We start from the raw sequence: 24696 nt of genomic DNA on the forward strand, positions 1-24696 counted from the left end.
CTTCTAAACATGGGGTTTCAAACACTATGAGAGCTCTCGAGCATTGAAGTACCACCCACACGGTCACCTTTACACGCCTGGCTGAGGCTGAATAGAATTCACTTCACGATCCTGAACAGCTTGCTCTGATTGGTTTGGTCTCATCTATTGGTCAATACTACTCAAGTATTGATATTTCTACTTCATTTAGCCAGTTCAATAGGCTTCACTTAAGCCAAAAATACCTTTAAAATAACATTTTGATGACCAAAACCCTGCAATAGAGTCAAGCTACATGTGATGTGGAGAGGGAAGACTACAGACAAAGTGGTGTGTTCCTACTAAGGCTTACTAAATGCACTTTTGAGACGTAATCAAGGGTGTTTGACCCTTCGAGTACACTACTGTGGCACCGCTGACACTTGTTTAAAAGTGGTAAACAAAAACTATTAAGACTGAGTTCTAAAGAGCTACAAGTTAAAGCAAAATGCAAAGAACAAACTCTTGTTGTGTTGAGCAGCAGGCGGAGTGTTGACAGCGACTGGGACAGAAGCGGTCAATGGGCTCTCTGGCTTCCTCGGACCGATGGACGAGAGGAACGATTGGCCTCCTTTCATGGAGGCGGTCAACATGGACGCCTTCTGCTGAATCTGCTGAATCTTTGGCGCGGCGGCGAGCTGGGAGGCTGTGAACGCCGGCGTCGGTCCCCGCAGAGGAACAAGGACTAGTGGTTGTGGTCTCCTCTTGGCCACTGGAAGCTGAAGAGAAGGATGTTGATGAATATTTTACAATTTCATCAGGAAGTGTTGCATCTTGTTCATTGGATTTTAGAGCACTGTGGTGTTAGATTTCATTTTGCCATTCCGTCCCACAACAAGAGGATAGAGAAAAATCTAAAATGTTTTGACTACAATGGCGGCCTCGCGCAAAGATCTTCGGGTATTTATGGATAACCCACTGACGTCACAACTGGGAAAATAGTCCGATTTTACTCCACAAGATGAAAGAGACATGTTTGAGAGTAGAGATGTCCGATAATATCGGACTGCCAATATTATCGGCCGATAAATGCTTTAAAATGTGATATCGGAAATGATCGGTATCTGTTTCATAAAGTAAAATGTATGACTTTTTAAAACGCCGCTGTACGGAGTGGTACACGGACGTAGGGAGAAGTACAGAGCGCCAATAACCCTTAAAGGCACTGCCTTTGCGTGCCGGCCCAATCACATAATATCTACGGCTTTTCACACACACAAGTGAATGCAACTCATACTGGGTCAACAGCCATACAGGTCACACTGAGGGTGGCCGTATAAACAACTTTAACACTGTTACAAATATGCGCCACACTGTGAACCAACACCAAACAAGAATGACAAACATTTCGGGAGAACATCCGCACCGTAACACAACATAAACACAACAGAACAAATACCCAGAAACCCTTGCAGCATTAACTCTTCCGGGACGCTACAATATACACACCCCCCGCCCCCCGACCTCAACCTCCTCATGCTCTTTCAGGGAACTGTTGTTTTGAAGCATGGTAAAAAATATAATGCACTTTGTGACTTCAATAATAAATATGGCAGTGCTTTGATGGCATTTTTTTCCATAACTTGAGTTTATTTATTTTGGAAAACCTCGTTACATTGTTTAATGCATCCAGCGGGGCATCACAACAAAATTAGGCATAATGTGTTAATTACACGACTGTATATATCGGTTGATATCAGAATCGGTAATTAAGAGTTGGACAATATCGGCAAAAAAGCCATTATCGGACATCTCTATTTGAGAGCCATTTCCCTCGATGCGCACTCGTAATTTCCCTGTCTTTATTCCCTTTATGAAACATTCATAAAAAATCTTTCCCATCTCTCGATGTGAACGCTTGGAACAGCGCAGCAAAGCAGCATTTCCAGCATAAACTCTTCACTTACATGTATTCCACTTGATTTATTGCTAGGCTCAAGCTTGTTTGCCCTCCAACCCAGCAATACTGATTGGTGGCCAATCGACCGGCGCATCCCTAATCACAGTAGATAGAAATTCCAGTTTTCAGCACAATTCTGTTCAAGATTCGAAATTGTACAGGGACATAACAGGGGGAAATGTAAACGCTGCGAGGTGGGAGAAGTAGAGTAAAAGACTAAAAAATAAATAAATAAATAAAAATCCATCTTAGACTGGGCTCTTGGGGGAGGATGGTCCAGACTGAGTCCAACAAAAAAAACTATAGCCATAAACACAAACATGTTATCCACAAAACTTGCAACAGAGGGGAGCGGGGGGAGGGGGGTTAACATGGCAGGCTGCTGCTATCTGAATCACTACTCAGCCATCCATCGCCCCTCGGGTGTTCAAGCGGTGGCAAAGGTGTGAGGTGGGGGATGGGGGTGAGTGCATATGGCCATTGTCTGGGGTGTGAGTGTTTTTAAATATGTATATGAAGTAAATGACAAGCGCCCACTCTTCACCCCCACTACACTGATCGTGGGAGCTACAGTAGCACAACAAGGAATATCCACATTTAACACCATTACTCAGCTTTATTGACAAGCTCTTCAGCAACTTGGCCTATTGTACATGTCCGATCTAATGAGATGGGAAGAAAGAATTTTAAAGTCCTCTTCAGTCTGCTGGAAGAGGTAAATAATTTACATGATTATATTCCATCCATCCGTCCACTATTACTTCATAAAACTACCGTACTGTAGTATGTGTATAGTTTTTCTTTTTAAAAGACATGTTAAAATTGTGGGGTTTTTTTGTGGGGGGGGGGGTTTCAATTCATTTCAGCGGGCAAGTCTTAAGAGTTTTGAGTCAATAGCTCAACCATGGAATGAATTAAGCTTGTAAATTGAGGTTCGACTATCTGCATGTGAAGCATTCCGAAAGGACTGCATCTATTAAATAATAATAAATTGAAATCGTAAATGAGAATACGTTTTTGGGAGTAATAATTGATAGTAAACTATCATGGAAACCTCATGTCAGACACATTAAAACAAAAATCTCCAAAAGCCTCTCAATTATAAACAAAGCAAAACTATACCTCAATGAAAATGCACTCCGTACTCTATACTGCACCTTGGTACTCCCATACCTTACATACTGTGTTGAAGTATGGGGGAATACTTACCACAACACAATTCATCCTCTGATCATATTACAGAAAAGAGCAGTGCGGATCATTGAACGTTGGTTATTTAGAACATACTCATAATCTGTTTATGCAATCAAAGTTGCTCAAATTTGATGACCTTGTTAAATATAATACATTAATAATCTTATATAAAGCATTTAACAAATTATGGCCATCTAATCTACAACGGTTTTTTATAAGACGAGTGCAGGCTCATAACTTGAGAGGCTTTGGATATTTCTTATTGCCGAGAGCTCAAACCACTCGTAAATGTTTTTGTGTGTCTGTATGCGGAGTAAAACTATGGAACAAACTGGACTTACAACACAAGCAATGCCAAACTATTAATGGATTTAAACTATTATACAAACATGGGGTCTGGTTCAAATATAGAGATGAGGGTCTTTAATTTGACCTGCTGCTGTACTCTGTCTCAAAGTGTTAACATGTGCTCAATGTTTCCTTACCATTATTGCTATGTTGTCTATTACCATTGTTGGCATTTTGTCTATTGATTGATTGAAACTTTTATTAGTAGATTGCACAGTTCAGTACATATTCCGTACAATTGACCACTAAATGGTAACACCCGAATAAGTTTTTCAACTTGTTTAAGTCGGGGTCACCGTAATCGATTCATGGTATTACCATTGTTGGTATATTCATTATTCCTACATTGTTGATACAAATTATTGTTACAGTGTAGGGATGTCCCGATCCGATATTTGGATCGGATCGGCTGCCGATATTTGCCAAAAATTGCTTATCGGCAAGGCATGGGAAAATGCCGATCCAGATCCAGTTTTAAAAAAAAAACTCCGGTCCGTGTTTTCCAACGCACCGATTTAAATAATACATTCCACTTTTCTGCTGCTCCGTAATTTCCGTTCCGCATTTTCCAGCACACCTTCAACACATCCACAGGTCTGTGAATTCTCACGCAGTTGCTTTTAGCTGCTGGCATTACACGACAGGCTCTTCTCACTCTTTCCTGTGTCTCCCTCTCACAGACAGCAAGTGCACCTTCTTACACACGTCACATACTGTCACGTCATACGTCACATACGTATACGTCCTCCTCGAGCAGAGAGGTAGCAGCATGGCTAACGTTAGCTGTGATGCTAGCGCAGCCGTGCGAGCAACGCTCCCTCTAAGGTGCGCGCCTGTGCAATTGCGCACTGTTTAAGCGTCCTCTGCGCATAGCAAATCTATGCCACGCACAAAATCAAATAAAAAAATAAGCGCATAACAATTTTCGACACACGGACACGACAGAGAAAACAGTTTTTGTCATCATTGTTCAAATATTGTGACGTCTGTCGAGACGCTTATCTCCATTCGGTGCCACACGTCCACACCATCAAAATGCAGAGGCAAAAATTTCCACATCAACACCGTATGAAAAAATTTGTGATTTTTTTTAGTTGTGATTTCCTTCTCTGCATGAAAGTTTAAAAGTAGCATATATTAATGCAGTATGAAGAAGAATATTTTAATGTAGACATGCAAGCCTTGAAAGAACATTTTGAAAATCAAGACTACATTTCCTGCAAATGGGTGCATTTCTACCCTATATTTTAACTTTAGATTTATTCTCATATCAAACTCTTTTGGCTGTCTTTTTGACACTTACATCAGACGCCCCCCTCCTCACCCTGGATTATAAATAATGTAAATAATTCAATGTGATTATCTTGTGTGATGACTGTATTATGATGATAGTATATATCTGTATCATGAATCAATTTAAGTGGACCCCGAATTAAACAAGTTGATAAACTTATTCGGGTGTTACCATTTAGTGGTCAATTGTACGGAATATGTACTTCACTGTGCAACCTACTAATAAAAGTCTCAATCAACCAATCAAAACACATAGAATCATCATACTGCTGTTATTATATGCATCAAGTGTTCATTCAAGGCTAAGGCAAAATATCGAGATATATATTGTGTATCGCAATATGGCCTTAAAATATCGCAATATTAAAAAAAGGCCATATCGCCCAGCCCTAGTTCAATGATGCCATTTCTGTTTGTCATGTATAATTTTGTCTATTTTGTGTTTATCCTTGAATAAACAGGTCAGTTTCTTGTTACCAACCATTGTGTATTATTCAAACTCCCCTAATTCAGCTGGCTAGTTGTTATCAAGAGTACTAAAACCCTTTTCAACATAATTCTGACAACTAAGTAGGCTAAATAACTTTAAACTTTAATACATGCTCGGATAGGCCAGTATCGGTCAGTATCGGTATCGGATCGGAAATGCAAAAACAATATCGGTATCGGATCGGAAGTGCAAAAACCTGGATCGGGACATCCCTATTACAGTGTAATAATTATTGTTACCTGTGGTAATGCCACTATGCTACAACATTTGTATTATAATCCTTGAACAAAGTAACAGTGAAACTCATGTGAATAATCACTGAATGGAGAACTAGGGGTGGGATTAAAAAAGTTATCTTCTTCCCACTCCCTTTCAGGCAAAAGTGGACAATCATGCATTACATACTATACATTACCTTTTGCACTATATTAATTTATATTATTATGTGTTGTCAACTTTGTACTTTTTAAAAAAAAAAAAATTTTTTTATGTCATTGCCTGAAATAAATAAATAAATAAATGAAAAAAAAAAAATGAAAAAGAAAATCTACCTCTGCATGTGTTTTAAAATGTTGCTACTCAGCGGTTGATGTGAAACTCATACATGTTAAACTCGCCATATTGTTTGCAATTAACTCATTTTATGGACAATAGAGTCACATGTGTTGCGAGTTTTGAACACCTCAGTATCTTCGGCCTTATGAGCAATCCTCCTCTTGGCTGGTAGCTCTTGGGGTTTGACGGTCGGAATGTCGGGCTTGGCCACATCCATAGGCTCAATCTAACAACAGAAACAGGAGTTAGAGTTTGTTCAAAGACTTAAAATTATGGCCGCACGATTTTGCGAAGAAAAAAAACTTAGCTGCGATTTTTCTCTCCAAAATTAAAATTTTTATATCTTATACATAAATATGCATAAAACTGAAACCAACGAGTGAAGGAAGACCTGTTACTCTTAGACTGTCTCTTGTCTAAAAGTGCCAAAAAAATTACAATATGCAATCATTTACATAAAAAAAGATTTGGCTTCATGCAGACAGCTTTTATTTACATCATGCTCTTAAACCGAAGCAACAATCAAAAACTATACACTGTTTGTAATATAAACATTTTAATAATTTCGAGTAACCATATAAACTTGTATTTCGTATTACTGTAGAATTGTTTACCATTGTACTGTAATTGAAAGATAAATTAAAAAAATAAAAAATTAGTAATTTCTGTAAGAAAAATGTTTTCTTAAATAAATATTGAACATCCTAAAGTGCAATTTTCCCCAGTTAAAAAAACGTGGTCGGACGTTGTCCTTTTTATTGCCGTCAAATGATCACCACATTCTCGCTTGTTTACCGCATTAATGGGCTCATATTGCCCATCAAATTTGAAGCTGAAATATTCCCACAACGGGACATTTGGCTTTGTAATCATATTTTCCCTCCTAATTTTGTTACGTCGCAGCACTTCCCACTAGCGAGTAGGGAGGCTCTCTGTACGTGCTTCCTGTGTGTGTTTTAAGACGCCGCCCCTTTCTACGCCTACCGAGGCAAGGATTGTGAATGACTAAAAAGTAGAGATGTCCGATAATGGCTTTTTGCCAATATCCAATATTGTCCAACTCCTAATTACCGATTCCGATATCAACCGATACATACAGTCGTGGAATTAACACATTATTATGCCTAATTTTGTTGTGATGCCCCGCTGGATGCATTAAACAATGTAACAAGGTTTTCCAAAATAAATCAACTCAAGTTATGGAAAAAAAGTGCCAACATAGCACTGCCATATTTATTATTGAAGTCACAAAGTGCATTATTTTTTTGTAACATGCCTCAAAACAGCTTGGAATTTGGGACATGCTCTCCCTGAGAGAGCATGAGGAGGTTGAGGTGGGCGGGGTTGGAGGTAGCGGGAGGGTGTAAATTGTAGCGTCCCGGAAGAGGGATTCTGGGTATTTGTTCTGTTGTGTTTGTCATTCTTGTTTGGTGTGGGTTCACAGTGTGGCGCATATTTGTAACAGTGTTAAAGTTGTTTATACGGCCACCCTCAGCGTGACCTGTATGGCTGTTGACCATGTGTGTGTGAAAAGTCGTAGGTATTATGTGATTGGGCCGGCATGCAAAGGCAGTGCCTTTAAGGTTTATTGACGCTCTGTACTTCTCCCTACGTCAGTGTACACAAAAGTCATACATTTTACTTTTTGAAACCGATACCGATAATTTCCGATACTACATTTTAAAGCATTTATCGGCAGCCCGATATTATCGGACATCTCTACTAAAAAGAGTGACTGTGTTCAATTAATTCTGTTGAATTCGCTCAGGTGCTGCGAGACCACTTTTTCCCTGTGGAAACGAGAGACAAACAAAGGCGAAGCTCAACATCAATTCTGATTGGCGAACCTGTCTGTCACTTAAATGCCAGTGACAGCAGCAAAATAAATTTTTTTTTGCCTCTTGCGGTTATGTAATCGCACTAATTAAAACCTCAATGTTGATTAATCGTGCAGCTATAGTTGAAAGTGAACTTTCCCGTAAAGTAAACAAACTTGGACACCTCGGGCTGCTCTTGGTCGCCACTCTCCTTGGCCTCCATGAAGATGCGGTAGCACTCCTCTTCAGGGTCGCTGTCCGACAGATCCACGGCAGAGTAGCCGTTCTCTTCCTCGTCGGCGCTCGAGTCAATTACGATAACCTCTCTGCTGCCGCCTTTCGACAACAGATGCTCACATGCGGCGAGGGAAGAAGATTCTAGACTTGTGCTTACAGATTCCTCTTCTGGCGCCTGGTGGCTGCCAGCAGTATTGCACGCGTCAGTGGGAGGAGAGCGCTGGGTGGTGTTGTACTCAGTCTGCTGGGCTTTCTGGGCGGTCTTGATGACTTGTTCAGCACGGTTTGCATTTTGAGTTTCCTCTTCTAAGGTGCAGCATTCATCTTCAGCAGACTTGAGACTCGCTGTTTCGGGACTCTGGCCGCCAGGGTCCTCCACGCATCCTGTCAAGTCAATCACACTTCCTGCAGACGCTTCACATTCATCAGCGCTCTTCTCCTTGTGTTGCTTCTTGTCAGCGTCACAGCCGGCGAGTTTCGGAGCTGGGGCGGGCTTCCGGTCAGGCGAGCACGGCGTGTCGATAATCAGGACGCTGTCATCATGGGCGTCGTCCAATGTCACAGAGGAGGCAGGGCGGAATGGCGTGACCTGATGGTTTACAGGCTTTAGGTGCACGCGTTTGCCTTTTTGCGCTTTATGCGATGACTTGTAAGAGCCGAAATCAGCTGAAAAGTTGGACATTGGGTCGTACTCCAAATCGGTCCTCGGTTTGGAAATGTCAACCACATACTTCCCCAATCGGGAAGGCGTTTTGTAACCATCCGAGCACGAGTATGACACTTTGCTTGCATTTACACCATTTGCTGCGACCGGTCTGGATGCGGCGGCGGCCTCTGCAGTGTGGTAGCACGACAGTCGCCTCTGCTCCCGCTCCACTTCGTACTTGGCCGTTTCAATCGCTTTGTTGATGCGCTCGAGCTCCTGGAGGGATTCGTCTAAGGGCTCGTTGATTACGTGTGCTCCACGTACGGCGGGCAGATCGTCATTTTGGTCACCTGCACAAAAGGAAAATAAAAAGTAAGACTGCAAAACAGGCTTGGCATCTTACGCCTATACTGGCTCACCTGCACTGGCTTCCTGTGCACTTAAGATACGACTTTAAGGTTTTACTACTTACATTTAAAATACTAAACCAGGGGTGCTCACACTTTTTCTGCAGGCGAGCTACTTTTCAATTGATCAAGTCGTGGGGATCTACCTCATTCATATATATAATTTATATTTACTTATTTATGAAATATATGTTTTTGTTAACAAGTTAAAGGTGTTTAATGATAATGCAAGCATGTTTAACACATATAGTTAATATTGTTAAAAAATTAAAGGTGTTTAATGATAATACAAGTATGTTTAATAAATATAGTTAATATTGTTAACAAGTTAAAGGTGTTTAATGATAATACAAGCATGTTTAACACAGTTAATATTGTTAAAAAATTAAAGGTGTTTAATGATAATACAAGAATGTTTAATACATATAGTTAATATTGTTAACAACTTAAAGGTGTTTAAAGATAATACAAGCATGTTTAACACATAGTTAATATTGTTAACAAGTTAAAGGTGTTTAAAGATAGTACAAGCATGTTTAACACATAGTTAATATTGTTACAAGTTAAAGGTGTTTAAAGAGAATACAAGCATGTTTAACACATATAGATTCCTTTCTTTCATGAAGACAAGAATATAAGTTGGTGTATTACCTGATTGTGATTACTTGCATTGATTGGAATCAGACAGTAGTGCTGATAATGTCCGCATTTTCGAATGGAGGAGAAAAAAAGTCCTCCTTTCTGTCCAATACCACATGAAAGTGGTTGCTTTTTGGCATCTTATTTGTCCAGCTTCCGTACTCCTTTGTATACACTTTACAAGAAATACATTGTCGGCAAACTCCGTAGCTTGCTATCTTGTGCACGCCAGCTTTCTGAGACTCTTATTTTGGTAGCGCAGGCAGGATGAAGCAGAGCTTTTATTGTGCAACTGTGTAGTCGGTCTTTGGAGTTTTGACGAAAGGTACGGCGCCAGAGTCTGTCGAAATAAAGTGTTTCTCGCCTTCCAGTCGGTAATTTTAATGACCTGGCAGCAGCCAGCGTCATCTCAGAAGACCCTCGGGTGCCGTGAATGTCAATCAAGTGACGTCATAGTGAAGATTTATGATCGCTCATTTTTAGGACTATTTTTTTAATGCCTGGCTGGTGATCGACTGACACACCCTCCGAGATCGACCGGTAGCTCGCGATCGACGTAATGAGCACCCCTGTACTAAAAACAGTCTAGCTCAATTCTATCTTGCGGACTGTATTGTACCATATGTCCCGGGAAAAAAACTGCGTTCTAAGAATTCTGGCTTATTAGTGATTCCCAGAGCCCAAAAAAGGTCTGCGGGCTTTAGAGCGTTTTCTATCATTCAATCAATCAATGTTTATTTACAAACCCCGTTTCCATATGAGTTGGGAAATTGTGTTAGATGTAAATATAAACGGAATACAATGATTTGCAAATCATTTTCAACCCATTTTCAGTTGAATATGCTACAAAGACAACATATTTGATGTTCAAACTGATAAACTTTTTTTTTTTTTGCAAATAATCATTAACTTTAGAATTTGATGCCAGCAACACGTGACAAAGAAGTTGGGAAAGGTGGCAATAAATACTGATAAAGTTGAGGAATGCTCATCAAACACTTATTTGGAACATCCCACAGGTGTGCAGGCTCATTGGGAACAGGTGGGTGCCATGATTGGGTATAAAAGTAGATTCCATGAAATGCTCAGTCATTCACAAAGAAGGATGGGGCGAGGGTCACCACTTTGTCAACAAATGCGTGAGCAAATTGTTGAACAGTTTAAGAAAAACCTTTCTCAACCAGCCATTGCAAGGAATTTAGGGATTTCACCATCTACGGTCCGTAATATCATCAAAGGGTTCAGAGAATCTGGAGAAATCACTGCACGTAAGCAGCTAAGCCTGTGACCTTCGATCCCTCAGGCTGTACTGCATCAACAAGCGACATCAGTGTGTAAAGGATATCACCACATGGGCTCAGGAACACTTCAGAAACCCACTGTCAGTAACTACAGTTGGTCGCTACATCTGTAAGTGCAAGTTAAATCTCTCCTATGCAAGGCGAAAACCGTTTATCAACAACACCCAGAAACGCCGTCGACTTTGCTGGGCCTGAGCTCATCTAAGATGGACTGATACAAAGTGGAAAAGTGTTCTGTGGTCTGACGAGTCCACATTTCAAATTGTTTTTGGAAACTGGACGTCGTGTCCTCCGGACCAAAGAGGAAAAGAACCATCCGGATTGTTATAGGCGCAAAGTTGAAAATCCAGCATCTGTGATGGTATGGGGGTGTATTAGTGCCCAAGACATGGGTAACTTACACATCTGTGAAGGCACCATTAATGCTGAAAGGTACATACAGGTTTTGGAGCAACATATTTTGCCATCCAAGCAACGTTACCATGGACGCCCCTGCTTATTTCAGCAAGACAACGCCAAGCCACGTATTACATCAACATGGCTTCATAGTAAAAGAGTGCGGGTACTAGACTGGCCTGCCTGTAGTCCAGACCTGTCTCCCATTGAAAATGTGTGGCGCATTATGAAGCCTAAAATACCACAACGGCGACCCCCGGACTGTTGAACAACTTAAGCTGTACATCAAGCAAGAATGGGAAAGAATTCCACCTGAGAAGCTTAAAAAATGTGTCTCTTCAGTTCCCAAACGTTTAATGAGTGTTGTTAAAAGGAAAGGCCATGTAACACAGTGGTGAACATGCCCTTTCCCAACTACTTTGGCACGTGTTGCAGCCATGAAATTCTAAGTTAATTATTATTTGCAAAAAAAAAAAATTAAGTTTATGAGTTTGAACATCAAATATGTTGTCTTTGTAGTGCATTCAATTGAATATGGGTTGAAAAGGATTTACAAACCATTGTATTCCGTTTATATTTACATCTAACACAATTTCCCAACTCATATGGAAACGGGGTTTGTATATAGCCCTAAATCACAAGTATCTCAAAAGGCCGCACAAGCCACAACGACATCCTCGGTTCAGATTCCACACCAGGGCAAGGAAAAACTCAACCCAGTGGGACAGTTTGGCCACAACAATTCATAAGTTAAGCGGATGAGGCAGCAACTTTAATGATGCGGACACGTTTGTCACTGGATACTTTCTTACTCTTCTGCCTTAGAGACTTTGTATGTGTAAGTAATATTCAACTATAATTATTTGATACATGTTCATATTGACAAATGTGGTGTTTCAGACTATATTAGTCAATTAAGGACATGTATTTACTATTTTTAGCTTGTTTGCTGTTGTGTCGCTGCTAGCTCCTCGTAGCCTATAGCCTACCACATTTACCTATTGTAAATGGCTTTACTAAAATGTAAACAGGTTTTACCTAGCCCGAACAGGTTTTACCTAGCCCGCGGGATGAGTTTGCTAAGTATAAAAATGAGCCAACATTTTTGAATGAAAGAAACAGCTGTTCTAAATGTGTCCACTAGATGTTGCAATAGCTATTCTTTGTATCTTTGTAGATGATGCTACATATGTAAAAAAAACAAAAAAAACATGTTAGTGCCCCAGTCGAGGAAAATGAGCAAACTACATTAATAACATCCTGTAATTTGATTTTGATATTGTTTCATCTTGATAGATTGAAAATTAACACCAATGAGTTGACTGATGAACATTATCACAATTTATTCAGAAAGTATAAATAACAACAGATAGAATAATATTAACAGCAACATCTAAGTGTAAAAAAAACCCCATTATGATTTGTAAATTTTCAGAATGTGCTTGTTCTATTTTTAAACAAAGAAAACAATCTGAAGTTGTCTTTATTTTTAAGTTATCGTGCCGTGATTTTACCAGTCAGGCCCACTTTGGAGTAGATTTTTTTCTCCATGTGGCCCCCCCCCATCTAAAATTAGTTTGACACCCCAGGTTTAAAGTGACGTTTCATATGCCAATTACTGAATTCAGCTGAGATAGGCTGCAGCACGCCCAAAGCGGTAGAAAATGGATGGTTGGATGAATTTAAGTGAAATAAGTGACTATATTCTAACATTGGCTTTAGTTGATAAAATGTGGGTCCTCGTCTCGGTCTTCCTATTATAATCATCAAATTAAAAAGCCAAATTTGTAATAAAAAAAATAAAATAAATAATAATAATAATAAATAAATAAATACATAAATATATATATATATATATATATATATATATATATCAATGAAATAATGCTTTCGGTGTTATCGGTAAAACTATTCTTGTGTGTTTACTTTTTTCATTTCATTTCATTTTTATTTATCTCCTTCATTGATGTGCATCTTTGATCGACAAGACAATTATAACTCAATTATTCAATTATACATTTACACACCAATGCCTGAGAAGGAGCAGGATGAAGAAAAACTTATATTTTCCTGCCCCCTTCAAAATAATACTTGGTATCGGGTTGACACTAACATTTGCTGTATCGGCCAGACAATAATAATACTAATAATTATAATAATAATAATACATTTAATTAAGAAGCGCTTTTCTGAAAACGAGGACACATATACGCCATGAAAGTAGAATTATTAAATAAATAAAAAATAATGCAATGCAAGCCTAATACTAATAGTATCACTTGCTAAAGTTATCCGCAGATTCGCGAATTAGCAAAAAAATAAAACCTTATGTTTGTAAACTCATTTACCAATTTGATAGCGTCCCAACACCAAAAAATGACTTATTTCAGAGTTATAAGTGAGAGTGATTTTTTTACGCGGTTTATGAAACCATAAACATTATATTTTACCAAACATGTTTGGAGCAACAGCTGTTTTCAGTTCAATTAACTGTATTTGTAGCCCGAGCAAAGCCAGGTAATATCGAGTGAATTTAAACATTTTACTATTTAATCTACAACTTTTTTGTTGTTGATTGTTTGTGAAAATAACAAAGCGGGCGACTCAAGCGAAGGAATTTCCAAGCCTGCTAATAATTAGCACTCACCTGTGAGGTCGACTAGCAAGGGTGATGAAGAGGTGGAGGCTCCAGGCAAACGTTCTTCTTTGGCATGTTTGTACCAGCAATGAGGCCGCTGGCAGCGCCCGGTGAAAGGGCAGGTGAGCCGGACAAAACGACCGGACGACGGGAACATCGCTCTTTGAACCCTCGCCGGGGTTTGGACCGACGACGAGCGGGTCTGACCGAACCAGGACGCGTCCTCGACCCCACTTTTATAGCCTTCGGGGCGACCCTTACGAGCTGTTGAAAGAAATATATATTTACAATAATCTCGTGGTCAATAATAATATTTACAAACATTTAACAAACTAAAACAAACTTTAAAACTGGTCCACCAGAATTTCATCTAATGACTTGAAATTACCCTGCAGTAAGTCCTCCTGGTCGGCAGGTGGCACTGCATTTGTATGCGCCATTGTCTTCAGTTACTTCCCCCTGCGACAGCGAGCATAACATCGATATTAGTTTACATTTCTTACACTCATGTTTACACCAACATAACTCACGTTTTGTCACGCTTACAATGGAAAGCAGCGAAGATGAGGCGCAAGAGGATGAAACCGAATGGGAGCAAGATATGAAGGGGTCGCCATTCGCTGTCTCAGGTAAAGTAAAAAGCACAACAACCAGCGTGAGAGATATGTTTCTACATACCAAAAGGTGCAGACATATCATAAATCTAAATTACTGTGTATTCAGCTTTTGTGTTGGTGGATGAAACCCGATTCTAAGTAAAGCATCAAAAAGACTTGAAAGAAGAGAAAAGGCAAAGAGAGTTATGTCATATTATTGCTGGTGATGTCATCTGATGATTATAAGGCCACACTTAAAAAGTCCAAATGTGTGTGTGTATGCAAATGCATCTGTTTATTTATTGTTTTGTCATTTTCAGGCTCTAACTTCCTGAAGACGCCGACACACAAAGTCATTTTGCATTTTGACCTGGATTGCTTCTATGCTCAGGTGGAAATGCTCAGAAACCCGGCATTGAGAGACGTCCCTTTAGGTATGAACTCACTCATTTGTGTCATACAGTTGGTTCCAGGCCTGACCGTGGTACAAACCTTCGTTTCCATATGAGTTGGGAAATTGTGTTAGATGTAAATATAAACGGAATACAATGATTTGCAAATCCTTTTCAACCCATATGCAATTGAATGCACTACAAAGACAAGATATTTGATGTTCAAACTCATAAACTTTTTTTTTTGTTGTTGCAAATAATAATTAACTTAGAATTTCATGTCTGCAACACGTGCCAAAGTAGTTGGGAAAGGGCATGTTCACCACTGTGTTACATGGCCTTTCCTTTTAACAACACTCAGTAAACGTTTGGGAACTGAGGAGACACATTTTTTAAGCTTCTCAGGTGGAATTCTTTCCCATTCTTGCTTGATGTACAGCTTAAGTTGTTCAACAGTCCGGGGGTCTCCGTTGTGGTATTTTAGGCTTCATAATGCGCCACACATTTTCAATGGGAGACAGGTCTGGACTACAGGCAGGCCAGTCTAGTACTCGCACTCTTACTATGAAGCCACGTTGATGTAACACGTGGCTTGGCATTGTCTTGCTGAAATAAGCAGGGGCGTCCATGGTAGCGTTGCTTGGATGGCAACATATGTTGCTCCAAACCTGTATGTACCTTTCAGCATTAATGGCGCCTTCACAGATGTGCAAGTTACCCATGTCTTGGGCACTAATACACCCCCATACCATCACAGATGCTGGCTTTTCAACTTTGCGCCTATAACAATCCGGATGGTTCTTTTCCTCTTTGGTCCGGAGGACACGACGTCCACGGTTTCCAAAAACAATTTGAAATGTGGACTCGTCAGACCACAGAACACTTTTCCACTTTGTATCAGTCCATCTTAGATGAGCCCAGGCCCAGCGTTTCTGGGTGTTGTTGATAAACGGTTTTCGCCTTGCATAGGAGAGTTTTAACTTGCACTTACAGATGTAGCGACCAACTGTAGTTACTGACAGTGGGTTTCTGAAGTGTTTCTGAGCCCATGTGGTGATATCCTTTACACACTGATGTTGCTTGTTGATGCAGTACAGCCTGAAGGATCGAAGGTCACGGGTTTAGCTGCTTACGTGCAGTGATTTCTCCAGATTCTCTGAACCCTTTGATGATATTACGGACCATAGAGGGTGAAATCCCTAAATTCCTTGCAATAGCTGGTTGAGAAAGGTTTTTCTTAAACTGTTCAACAATTTGCTCACGCAGTTGTGGACAAAGTGGTGACCCTCGCCCCATCCTTGTTTGTGAATGACTGAGTATTTCATGGAATCTACTTTTATACCCAATCATGGCACCCACCTGTTCCCAATTAGCCTGCACACATGTGGGATGTTCCAAATAAGTTGCATTAATGATGCATTCCTCAACTTTATCAGTATTTATTGCCACCTTTCCCAACTTCTTTGGCACGTGTTGCTGGCATCAAATTCTAAAGTTACTGATTATTTGCAAAAAAAAAAATGTTTATCAGTTTGAACATCAAATATGTTGTCTTTGTAGTGCATTCAATTGAATATGGGTTGAAAATGATTTGCAAATCATTGTATTCCGTTTATATTTACATCTAACACAATTCCCCAACTCATATGGAAACAGGGTTTGTATTATATTTGTTGCATTATTTGATAATAAAGTTTAAGATGTACTCAATAGCATGCAATACATGTATTTCTGTCTGTCACAATGAAACGATTACAATTAGTATGTGATAAAATGCTTTATTGACTCATATTATTTCAGGGCTTTCGTGGGCCGTATTAAATGATGTGGCAGGCCAAATCTGGCCCCCAGGCCTTGAGTTTGACTCCTGTGACATAAAACATGCTGGCTCATAAAACATGGCAGCCACTCTGTGTTGCCGTGTCACAGGAGGATATGTTAAAAGTCACATATATGACATGCAGGTGTTTCTGATACCGTCAGGCATTCAGCAGAAGTACATCATCGTGACCTGTAACTACGTGGCAAGGCAGCAGGGCGTCACCAAGCTGATGTCGGTCACTGATGCCAAGGAGAAGTGTCCTCGGCTGGTGCTGGTGAAGGGCGAAGACCTGACTCACTACAGAGAAATGTCCTACCAAGTCACCGGTGAGCAGGCTGAAGTTCTTGTTCTAATATTTATGCAGTATGCAATAGCAAGTTAGTATTTTGTATGTGAAAAATGTTTTGGAGCGCATGAGAAACTTGAAGTCAGTTTGCGGCAATTGACACAAATTCAACCAATTCTTGTGAATTAGGGACTTTGTCCAATACCTGCAACTTTCTTGCAAATGTTGGCTAATCAGCGTCATTTTGGCCAAACAAGAAACAACTTAAAGGGGAACATTATCACCAGACCTATGTAAGCATCAATATATACCTTGATGTTGCAGAAAAAAGACCATATATTTTTTTAACCGATTTCCAAACTCTAAATGGGTGAATTTTGGCGAATTAAACGCCTTTCTATTATTCGCTCTCGGAGCGATGACGTCAAAACGTGACGTCACATCGGGAACAATCCGCCATTTTCTCAAACACATTACAAACACCGAGTCAAATCAGCTCTGTTATTTTCCGTTTTTTTCGACTGTTTTCCGTACCTTGGAGACATCATGCCTCGTCGGTGTGTTGTCGGAGGGTGTAACAACACGAACAGGGACGGATTCAAGTTGCACCAGTGGCCCAAAGATGCGAAAGTGGCAAGAAATTGGACGTTTGTTCTGCACACTTTACCCAACACGAACAGGGACGAATTCAAGTTGCACCAGTGGCCCAAAGATGCGAAAGTGGCAAGAAATTAGACGTTTGTTCCGCACACTTTACCGACGAAAGCTATGCTACGACAGAGATGGCAAGAATGTGTGGATATCCTGCGACACTCAAAGCAGATGCATTTCCAACTGGACTGGACAGATCAGCTTTCAGGAAAAGAGAGCGGATGAGGGTATGTCTACAGAATATATTAATTGATGAAAACTGGGCTGTCTGCACTCTCAAAGTGCATGTTGTTGCCAAATGTATTTCATATGCTGTAAACCTAGTTCATAGTTGTTAGTTTCCTTTAATGCCAAACAAACACATACCAATCGTTGGTTAGAAGGCGATCGCCGAATTCGTCCTCGCTTTCTCCCGTGTCGCTGGCTGTCGTGTCGTTTTCGTCGGTTTCGCTTGCATACGGTTCAAACCGATATGGCTCAATAGCTTCAGTTTCTTCTTCAATTTCGTTTTCGCTACCTGCCTCCACACTACAACCATCCGTTTCAATACATGCGTAATCTGTTGAATCGCTTAAGCCGCTGAAATCAGAGTCTGAAGCCGAGCTAATGTCGCTATAGCTTGCTGTTCTAACCGCCATGTTTGTTTGTATTGGCATCACTATGTGACGTCACAGTACAATGGACGGGTGTATATAACGATGGTTAAAATCAGGCACTTTAAAGCTTTTTTTAGGGATATTGCGTGATGGGTAAAATTTTGAAAAAAAATTCGAAAAATAAAATAAGCCACTGGGAACTGATTTTTAATGGTTTTAACTTCTGAAATTGTGATAATGTTCCCCTTTAAAACGTATGTTTGGTTGAAGCACGAACAACAACGTGTAGCAAAACATATCAACTCTTCATTGCTCAGATGGCACAAATGTCGTCCTTTTGGCGCTATGCCTTCTGGGTAATGTAGTATATTAATGTGGAGGTTCTCTTCACTCCGGGTTCCATGGACCACCAAGAAGTGACATGACTGCGGCAGTTTTGTGACTTTGTTTATTTTTTCAAATAAACCTTTGTGCACGTCGGGTCGCTTTTCAGCTCTTCCTCCCAATGCTCGCTCTTCCGGTTGCTTTTCAGCCTCCCGCGTCGTCTGTGTCTTGCTCTCTGTCGCTTTCGCTCCTCATGCACCTGCGTCTCTCCAGCTCCTTCTGCCTCTCTCCTCTCGGCCGCTGCCCTTTTACACAGCGGGAGGTGATTGCACAACTGCGCGCAGGTTGGCCATCTACGCACCTGACGCTCGTCTCGGAGCCGGCCACCCCTCCTCGCAGCCATCTCGGAGTCGGCTCCGGCGTGCCCCGCCTCGCTGCAGGTCCGCCGGCCACCCCTCCTCGCAGCCATCTCGGAGTCGGCTCCGGCGTGCCCCGCCTCGCTGCAGGTCCGCCGGCCACCCCTCCTCGCAGCCATCTCGGAGTCGGCTCCGGCGTGCCCTGCCTCGCTGCAGGTCCGCCGGCCACCCCTCCTCGCAGCCATCTCGGAGTCGGCTCCGGCGTGCCCTGCCCCGCTGCAGGTCCGCCGGCCACCCCTCCTCGCAGCCATCTCGGAGTCGGCTCCGGCGTGCCCTGCCTCGCTGCAGGTCCGCCGGCCACGCTTCCTCACAATAAACATTTGGCAACACACCTCCTTCTTCACTTCTTAATTGACATGTATTTATATATTCATAAGTATGTGTAAAATAAAAGCGATTTTTGAATGATTCGTGATTCTTATTTTTGTATCGATTAAAAAAAATCTAAAATTTATATATATATATTTTTTAATGTTTTTAATCTATCCTGTCTAGCCACTCAGTTAAATCATAATGTTGATGTAGATGATCATATCTGCTGTACAGATTTACAGTGTTGGCATTAACGCACTTTTTGTGTCTTTTTACGCATTGAAATCAGAAAGGACGCAAATTTCTGGAAGCCCACGCATCACCCGGATGCAGATATATATATTTTTTTAACTGGCCGGTTTGCTTGTTTTTTTTTTTTTATCGATTATAGCTTTCCGCCGGTGTTTTGTTTATATTTGCCGGGTCAAATGATTAATTATTAAATATTGATTTAGGGCTGGGCGATATGGCCTTTTTTTAATATCTCGATATTTTTAGGTCATGTCATGATACACAATATATATCCCTTAGCCTTGAATGAACACTTGATGCATATAATCACAGCAGTATGATGATTCTATGTGTCAACATTAAAAAACTTCTTCTTCATACTGCATTAATATATGCTCATTTTAAACTTTCATGCAGAGAGGGAAATCACAACTAAGTCAATTTAGCAAAAGTGTATTTATTAAACAGTTATTAAGCAGTTGCACAAACATTCATGTCATTTTAAAACAGAAAGTGCAAGATTGTCAGAGACATTTTAAAACAAGCCATGAGTGCACTTTTGTGCATGATATATGACATATCAAAACAACACTAAATGAAAGTGCACTTTTTGTACAGAACGCCACTACAATAGTTTAAAACATATAAAGTGCACTTTTGTGCATGATGTCACACAAGATATTTCAATAACTGTCAAATAAAAATGAGCTGCATAATAGGAAATCAAATGTGGTAGGTTCCTGCGGACGTTATCTCCTTCTGTTGTTGACTATTTTTTTCATACGGTGTTGATGTGGAAATGGTTGCCTCGGCATTTTGTTGGTGTGGCACCGAACAGAGATGTTGACATGCGGAGTAAGCACTCTTCATTCTCTAGCAGGTGACTTTTCAAATGATGCTACATATTAGCTGTGATGCTACTTTTTGTAGCAACGCTTTTGCCCCACACTTGACATATTATGGTTGTCTGTTCGACATATTCCCACTTGAAGCCAAACCACCGCCAGACGATGGACCCCCTGCTGTTTTTCTTGGGAATGAATTCTTCCTTCATTTGTTACCAGATTCGCACCTTCTTTCTCTCGTATTACCACTCGCACCACAGTTAGCGTTTACCCATGCCGCTACCTCTCTGCTCCGTGAGGGCGTATACGTATGTGACGTATGTAAGAAGGTGCGCTTGTTTTAAGTCTTTGTGAGAAGGAGAGACAAGAAAGAGTGAGAAGAGCCTGTAGTGTAATACCCGCAGCTAAAAGCAACTGCGTGGGAACGTATACTCAAATATCACGACACAGTCATTTTCTATATCGCACAGAGACAAACCTGCGATATATCGATATATCACCCAGCCCTATATTGATTATTGGTCGACTTCAAACTAATGCACTTTCTGGTACGATTTCTTAAATTTTGATTCGCCGAAAGTTTTATCGATCACAAATACTGCATTTCTGGTATTCGGACTCCCGCGTGTTGTTGTTTTATGCATGGCGAGCAATAAACCCAAGAAGCAAAGCTTCAATGAAACGTGGCTTTAGGAGACACTTTTCAGCAAATGGCTCACTTATGAAGATGGAAAGATGTTTTGCACGCCATGTAAAAGGGCCAAGAAAAAGAACACATTTACGACCGGGTGCACTGATTCTTTTGCCTTTTTGTCCTCCAACTAGACCTGCTGCTGTCCTTCTGTCCGTCAGTGGAGAGGCTTGGCTTCGACGAGAACTACGTGGACGTCACGGAGATGATTGAGAAAAGGCGGGCGCACACGCCACAGTCCAGCTTCTCATTCAAAGGCCACGTGTACAACATCGCAGGTAAGTCACGTGCAGGCCTCGAACTCGTGACTCTCTCCAAACTGATCAGTTAATAAACACACAATGTCATTCCTGCACAGGTGATGCTGCGGATGCTAAAGCTAACAGTCATGCAGAGTTGGCTTTGGGGTCGCACATCGCCGCCGAGCTGAGAGAAGCCATCCACAGCCGACTGGGCCTAACTGGCTGCGCCGGCATCGCCGCCAACAAGCTGCTGGCCAAACTGGTGTCGGGCGCCTTCAAACCCAACCAGCAAACCACATTGTTGCCGGAGAACGTTGGTGACATCATGGGCGCTCTCAGCGGTCCCCGTGCAATACCAGGTATGAAGCATCACAACAGTTTTCCCGTAGGGAATCATCTGTTCCAAGGTCAAACTGTCGCCATCATAACCCGTTAATTGACTGTAAGGGATATTTCTTACGTAACATTTCAACAACAACATCAAGTTAAGTCATTGTTACTTTAACCTCTTAAGGCCCAAGCTGTTTGTTTACATGCTTTTTTTTTTTTTTCTCTCTTTGCTATTTGGGCTTATTGGACCTTAATTAGAATAAAAACTAAAAATCATATTTTGATATGATGTACTTAGTCCATAAGTACACAAACGTGTACCGTATTTTTCGGATTATAAGTCGCTCCGAAGTATAAATCACACCGGCCGAAAATGCATAATAAAGAAGGAAAAAACTTCATACAAGGATTTGAAAATCCTTGTATTCTGTTTTTATTTACGAATTACACAACGTGCCAACTTCACTGGTTTTGGGTTTTGTATTTGGAAAAACGAATGATACACGGATTGTTCTTTCGGGGGGTTTGACTGTTTATTGCACAACACGGCAGCAACAGAACCAATGTTGCAATAGCTGGGAGCGGCTAACTGCTCAGTCAGCATTAATATCACTAACGAGTTCATTGTAAACAGCGAGGGCAACATGCATGAGTGGCAACATTTTGGCAGATAAAGCTGCCGGACGCTGACCTTCTAGCAACGTTGTTATCACACACAGACTCATGGTAATCAAACATTGAAACTGTATCTGTGATGATCCGTTGCCCGGATCATGTTTGTTTTAGTTTAAGACTCTCTTAGTTCTGTTTCCGAACCCCTGGGTGTGTGTTTCTTGGTTGCCATGGGTGCTGATTATTTTCACCTGCCTCTGATTAGTGTACGGGATGCTCACCTGCTCCCGGGCACTAATCAGAGAGCTATTTATTCCTGCCTTTCGCCACACTCGGGCTGGCTGTTTTGTTTGCTTCATGAACAGGTTATGCTAGCTTCTTGTTCTTGTTCCTGTGCTTAGCTCTACCCTAGCTTCACCGTGCAATCGGCACGCTTTTCTGTTCTTGTTTTCTTGCCTGATTTATGAAAGTTTCAAATTTCCAAAACAAATTTCCTACCTGCACACTGATTCCGGAGTTCAGTCTGCATCTTGGGAAACGATCCGCACATTATCATGCAACCCCATCGTAACAGTATCACCGTGTTCAGCACGATGCTATGTCTTCAGGGGTCGGTCACCAAACCGCCAAGAGGCTTCACGCCCTGGGATTGGTCAGCGTCCGAGACCTGCAGCTCTTCCCGCTGACTGATCTGGTGAGAGAATTCGGAGCTCCGAGTGCGACACGTCTGAAGAATCTATCGCTTGGCGTTGACAATTCTCCGGTCACCCCATCTGGAGCCCCTCAGGTGCAGTCCAACAGCGTATGATTATCAACGTGCTGTCCGTACTAACGTACGACGGGTTTTAGTCCCTCAGCGACGAAGACTCCTTCAAGAAAATGTCAACCGCCAAAGAAGTGATGGAGAAGATGAAGCAGCTCCTGAGCAGCCTGGTGGAGAGGTCAGAGGCCTTTTAACTCTTAATCTGCCAAATCTTTAGCAGTGCCAGACTTCGGTTTGCGATTCAGGATGCGTAAAGACGGCAGGCAGCCTCAAACCCTCCGGCTCACCGTCCGTAAATACTCGGCGACCAACAAGTGGCACAGCCGGGAGAGCCGCCAGTGTCCCATCCCCCACCACATTGGCCGGACGATCACCTCAGGTAAGAACCCCTCAAGATGTAAAGGTTGCATAAACACATGTTACGACGTTATGTTGTGGCTAGGGCTGGGCGATATGGCCTTTTATTAATATCTCAATATTTTTAGGCCATGTCACCATACACGATTTATATCTCGATATTTTGCCTTAGCCTTGAATGAACACTTGATGCATATAATCACAGCAGTATGATGATTCTATGTGTCTACATTAAAACATTCTTCTTCATACTGCATTATTATATGCTCATTTTAAACTTTCATGCAGAGAGGGAAATCACGACTAAGTCAATTTACCAAAAGTGTATTTATTAAACAGTTATTAAGCAGTTGCACAAACATTCATGTCATTTCAAAACAGAAAGTGCAAGATTGTCAGAGACATTTTAAAACAAGCTATTAGTGCACTTTTGTGCATGATGTCACCAAGATGACTTATCAAAACAACACTAAGTTAAAGTGTACTTTTTGTATAGAACGCCACTACAATAGTTTAAAACATATAAAGTGCACTTTTGTGCATGGTGTCACACAAGATATTTCAATAACTGTCAAATAAAAGTGAGCTGCATAATAGGAAATCAAATAGTGTATGTCCTTCGCTATGTGGTAGGTTCCTGCGGACGTTATCTCCTTCTGTTGTTGACTATTTTTTTCATACGGTGTTAATCTGGAAATGGTTGCCTCTGCATTTTGTTGGTGTGGCACCAGCCGGAGATGTTGACATGCGGAGTTTCAAGCACTCTTCATTCTCTGGCAGGTGACTTTTCAAATGATGCTACACTAGCAGTGGTGCTACTTTTTGTAGCAACGCTTTTGCCGCATAAATGTTCAACATATTCCCGCTTGAAGCCAAACCACCGCCAGACGATGGATCCCGTGCTGTTTTTCTTGGGAATTAATTCTTCCTTCATTTGTTACCATATTCACACCTTCTCTCTCTCGTATTACAACCCGCACCGCACCGTTAGCATCACAGCTAACGTTACCATGTCGCTACTTGTCTGCTCCGCGGGGAGACAAGCCCGCAATATATCGAATATAACGATATATCGCCCAGCCCTAGTTGTGGCAATAGAAAATTTGCTCATGTAAACAAACAGGTGGCGCCAAACAACTATCCTCATATATAGCGTCACACATCATTGTCAAATTTGCATAATTGGCTGTGAGAAAGCGATACAAAAACCACAACAAAAATGTTTAGAAATACAATTAAACTTTCTTCTGTCCTTTACGTTTGCCTTTCTTCTTGAAAATTGATACTGGTACTCAACTGTGCCAATCTTCGGTACTTTTGTGTGTGTTCCTGTGGTATAGGGCTGGGCGAT

At 41.2% G+C, this 24696-nt stretch overlaps 2 protein-coding genes across 5 annotated transcripts in view; one reads left to right on the forward strand and one right to left on the reverse strand.

Annotated features, from left to right (window-relative positions):
* The window catches only part of LOC133619392 (uncharacterized), a 33471-nt gene extending 18912 nt beyond the window's left edge, over window positions 1-14559 (reverse strand). Inside the window, exons 1-6 of the mRNA XM_061980371.2 lie at window positions 14410-14559; window positions 14268-14338; window positions 13889-14143; window positions 7800-8848; window positions 5926-6024; window positions 482-737 (exon numbers count right to left, since the gene is read on the reverse strand). Coding sequence (XP_061836355.1) covers window positions 482-737; window positions 5926-6024; window positions 7800-8848; window positions 13889-14143; window positions 14268-14319 — 1711 coding nt within the window. The 5' untranslated portion in view covers window positions 14320-14338; window positions 14410-14559. The remainder of the gene's footprint in view (window positions 1-481; window positions 738-5925; window positions 6025-7799; window positions 8849-13888; window positions 14144-14267; window positions 14339-14409) is intronic.
* Window positions 13883-24696, forward strand: part of poli (polymerase (DNA directed) iota) — a 33305-nt gene continuing 22491 nt past the window's right edge. For 3 of the 4 annotated variants that reach the window (XM_061980372.1, XM_061980373.1, XM_061980374.1), the window contains exons 1-8: window positions 13883-14508; window positions 14796-14909; window positions 16851-17015; window positions 21176-21319; window positions 21400-21642; window positions 22834-23012; window positions 23075-23166; window positions 23234-23367. In XM_061980372.1, coding sequence (XP_061836356.1) covers window positions 14427-14508; window positions 14796-14909; window positions 16851-17015; window positions 21176-21319; window positions 21400-21642; window positions 22834-23012; window positions 23075-23166; window positions 23234-23367 — 1153 coding nt within the window. In that variant the 5' untranslated portion in view covers window positions 13883-14426. The remainder of the gene's footprint in view (window positions 14509-14795; window positions 14910-16850; window positions 17016-21175; window positions 21320-21399; window positions 21643-22833; window positions 23013-23074; window positions 23167-23233; window positions 23368-24696) is intronic. The other variant, XM_061980375.1, reaches the window with a different exon arrangement.

This window comes from Nerophis lumbriciformis, linkage group LG20, assembly GCF_033978685.3.
Source record: "Nerophis lumbriciformis linkage group LG20, RoL_Nlum_v2.1, whole genome shotgun sequence".
Classification (NCBI taxonomy): domain Eukaryota; kingdom Metazoa; phylum Chordata; class Actinopteri; order Syngnathiformes; family Syngnathidae; genus Nerophis; species Nerophis lumbriciformis.